Source organism: Charadrius vociferus, unplaced genomic scaffold, assembly GCF_000708025.1.
Source record: "Charadrius vociferus isolate BGI_N301 unplaced genomic scaffold, ASM70802v2 scaffold1592, whole genome shotgun sequence".
Lineage (NCBI taxonomy): Eukaryota > Metazoa > Chordata > Aves > Charadriiformes > Charadriidae > Charadrius > Charadrius vociferus.
Window position 1 is genome coordinate 22,991 of NW_009647338.1, and position 3,026 is coordinate 26,016.

At 54.8% G+C, this 3,026-nt stretch overlaps 1 protein-coding gene across 1 annotated transcript in view; it reads right to left on the bottom strand.

Annotated features, from left to right (window-relative positions):
• ATP13A2 (ATPase type 13A2) overlaps nucleotides 1-3,026 on the bottom strand; it is a gene marked incomplete at its 3' end in the record, with an annotated part of 15,515 nt that overhangs the window by 12,285 nt on the left and 204 nt on the right. Inside the window, 5 exon segments of the mRNA XM_009880084.1 lie at nucleotides 501-580; nucleotides 678-789; nucleotides 933-991; nucleotides 2,232-2,399; nucleotides 2,647-2,720. Coding sequence (XP_009878386.1) covers nucleotides 501-580; nucleotides 678-789; nucleotides 933-991; nucleotides 2,232-2,399; nucleotides 2,647-2,720 — 493 coding nt within the window.

A 3,026-nucleotide genomic window follows, 5' to 3' on the forward strand; every position in this document is an offset into this window, starting at 1 on the left:
GGTGGGGGGAAGAAAAAACGGAGAAACAAAGAGTCAAAATCAGCAGGAGCCTGGTCCGGCAGAACAAACAGCATGTCCAAGTCCTTGGTGAAGAAAAAACAACCCTCTTTGGGAAAGGGAGAGCATCTTGTTCCTCGGCATCCGGCGGGGCTGGCGGGCGCCAAGGAGCGGGAACAAAAGGGGCACAGTTGGGAGAGCGGTGCAGGATGGTGGGGAGCATCCAGCACGGGGAGGGGGGGGGCAGAGAGCAGCTGCCAAACCGCTTTGCCCGCTTTCCTCTGCCCACAAAGCCCGGCAACGTCAACGACTTGGCCGGGAGCGGGGAAAAAGGCAGCGCAGCGTCCCCGACCCACCACCTCAAGGACGGTCTCCACAGTTTCCAGCGCGGTTATGCGATTTCCAACCGGGTCGGGACTATTTTGGAAGGGGCTGAGGGGTGAAGGAGAGCAGGAGAGAGATGCAGAGAGGTTTGTGGTGGCAGGAGAGGGATGGAGAAATACCTGACTTTGCAGTACGCCTGCCGCCGCTCCATCCAGACGTACCGCATGCCCTCGAAGAGATAATACCGCAAGACGTTCTTCTGAGCGGAGCGGGATGGAAAAAAATAAGGCGTTGACGGGACAGGAGGACAGGTCGCGCCAAGGGAGAGGGAGGTGGGAAGGGTCGCTAGAGGTTACCTCTTCCTTCTCGTGGAGCCGGATGGTGTCCCGGCTCTCCTCCTCATCCGCCACGCCGATGGCGATGCTGGTCCTGCGGTCCTCCAGCCTGGCCCCGGGGTGATGCTCCAGGCTGCTCGGGGTGGGGAAAAAAAACCCAAAACCCCAAGGGTTAATCCCTCCCCAACCACCGGCGCCGCTGCAAACGTCCCCCCCTCCCTAAGGCAAAAACCCAGCGGAGCCCCCGCAGCGCGCGGGGCCACGAGCCCGTCTCACCTGCCCTCGCCCAGCGCCTCCGTCCGCACGCGGGTGGTGAAGCACTGTCCGAATCGGTCCTGTAACGCAGGGACGGGGCTGAGCAGCGGGAAACGGGGATGTCCCCTCGCCCAGCGCCTCCGTCCGCACGCGGGTGGTGAAGCACTGTCCGAATCGGTCCTGTAACGCAGGGACGGGGCTGAGCAGCGGGAAACGGGGATGTCCCCACGTGTGTGTGTGTGTGTGTCACCCAGCCCAGATGGCGGGAGGGTTTCAGGGACAATAAAGAGACATTTCGGCTCAGCAAAGAGAAATTTTGGCTCAGCAAAGAGAAATTTCAGCTCAATAAAGAGAAATTTCGGCTCAATAAAGAGAAATTTCGGCTCAATAAAGAGAAATTTCAGCTCAGTAGTGAGAAATTTTGGCTCAATAAAGAGAAATTTCAGCTCAGTAGTGAGAAATTTCGGCTCAATAAAGAGAAATTTCAGCTCAGTAGTGAGAAATTTCGGCTCAATAAAGAGAAATTTCAGCTCAGTAGTGAGAAATTTCGGCTCAATAAAGAGAAATTTCAGCTCAGTAGTGAGAAATTTCGGCTCAATAAAGAGAAATTTCAGCTCAGTAGTGAGAAATTTCGGCTCAATAAAGAGAAATTTCAGCTCAGTAGTGAGAAATTTCAGCTCAAAAGTGAGAAATTTCGGCTCAACAAAGAGAAATTTCAGCTCAACAAAGAAATTTCGGCTAAATAAAGAGAAACTTTGGCTCAATAAAGAGAAATTTCAGCTCAATAAAGAGAAAATTTGGCTCAGTAGAGAAATTTCGTCTCAGTAGAGAGAAATTTCGTCTCAGTAAAGAGAAATTTCGGCTCAACAAAGAGACATTCCAGGCTGGCTGCTAGAGAAGGGGAAAGCGCAAAACGATTCCAGGAATATTAATGATTTTCAACTGGAAGAGGGTTGGTTTAGATGAGATCTTAGGAAGAAATTCTTGGCTTTGAGGGTGGGGAGGCAGTGGCCCAGGTTGCCCAGAGAGGGTGGGAGACGTCCCATCCCTGGAGGTGTTCAAGGCCAGGTTGGACGGGGCTTGGAGCAACCTGGGCTGGTGGGAGGTGGCCCTGCCCTGAGCGGGGTGGAACTTGATGATCTTCAAGATCCCTTCCAACCTACACCATTCTATGACTAATTTGGCTGTGGGGCAGCGCATTGCTTGACGAAAGGAGATGTCAAACACGGGATGGGGAAGGGAAGGTGACAAGTAGTGAGGAACATGCCGGTGGTGGAACCCAACCTTCTCCAGCCCCCTGGACCCCCTCGGGGGACTCACCCTGATGATGACCCAGTCGGCTTGGCCGAGGGCGCAGGGCTTGCACTTCGCCTGCACCTCCAGGCTGGGCTTCCAGTGGAAGAGGAGGAGAAGCAGCCCGGCCGTCAGCACGGAGCAAATGTGGCACAGGACCACCCGCCATGTCTTGGTCTGGTAGCCCGTGACCTCCTGGAAGAAAGGAGGTCACCTTTATGGGGAGGCTTAATCATAAAATAAACCAAAATTAAAATTATCAAGCATCTAAATCCTAAAGTGTTAAAAGCCTTAAAGCCTCCTGGTGTGATTTAACACCGGGCAGGTGACGACGGAGTAACTTTGGGGCCGGAAAACCACCGTCTCATGCTGGCGTTGCGGATAACACCCGGTTTTTGTGCCAACCCTTCCCCGAACGTGCCATCCTCCCCTTCGGACCTACCATGCGGGATTTCTCGGCGTCTGGCCGCAGCGTCCCGTAACCCGTCCGCCGCTCCCCCAGCAGCCTGCTGCTGTCTGCGAAGTCAAAAAAAAACAGTAAAAAAAACAACCCAGAAAAAAACACTAAATAAAAATAAAATTAAGAGAGCTGATCGAGGGGTTATTTAGGAGATGTCACGGTGACGGGCTCCGGGCTGCAGCGATGACATCCCTTGGAGGAGTCGCAGAAGGCGGGTGGACTCGGTGTCCCCTCTCCTCGGCTCCCGGCAGAGCCGTTTGGGGTCACCTCGGCGGCGCAGGGGGAGGGGGGAACCCCAGGCGCTGCCCGGTCCCCCCTTCCCGCGGCACGTGATGGTCACACCAGCGGCTGCCAAAGGAACC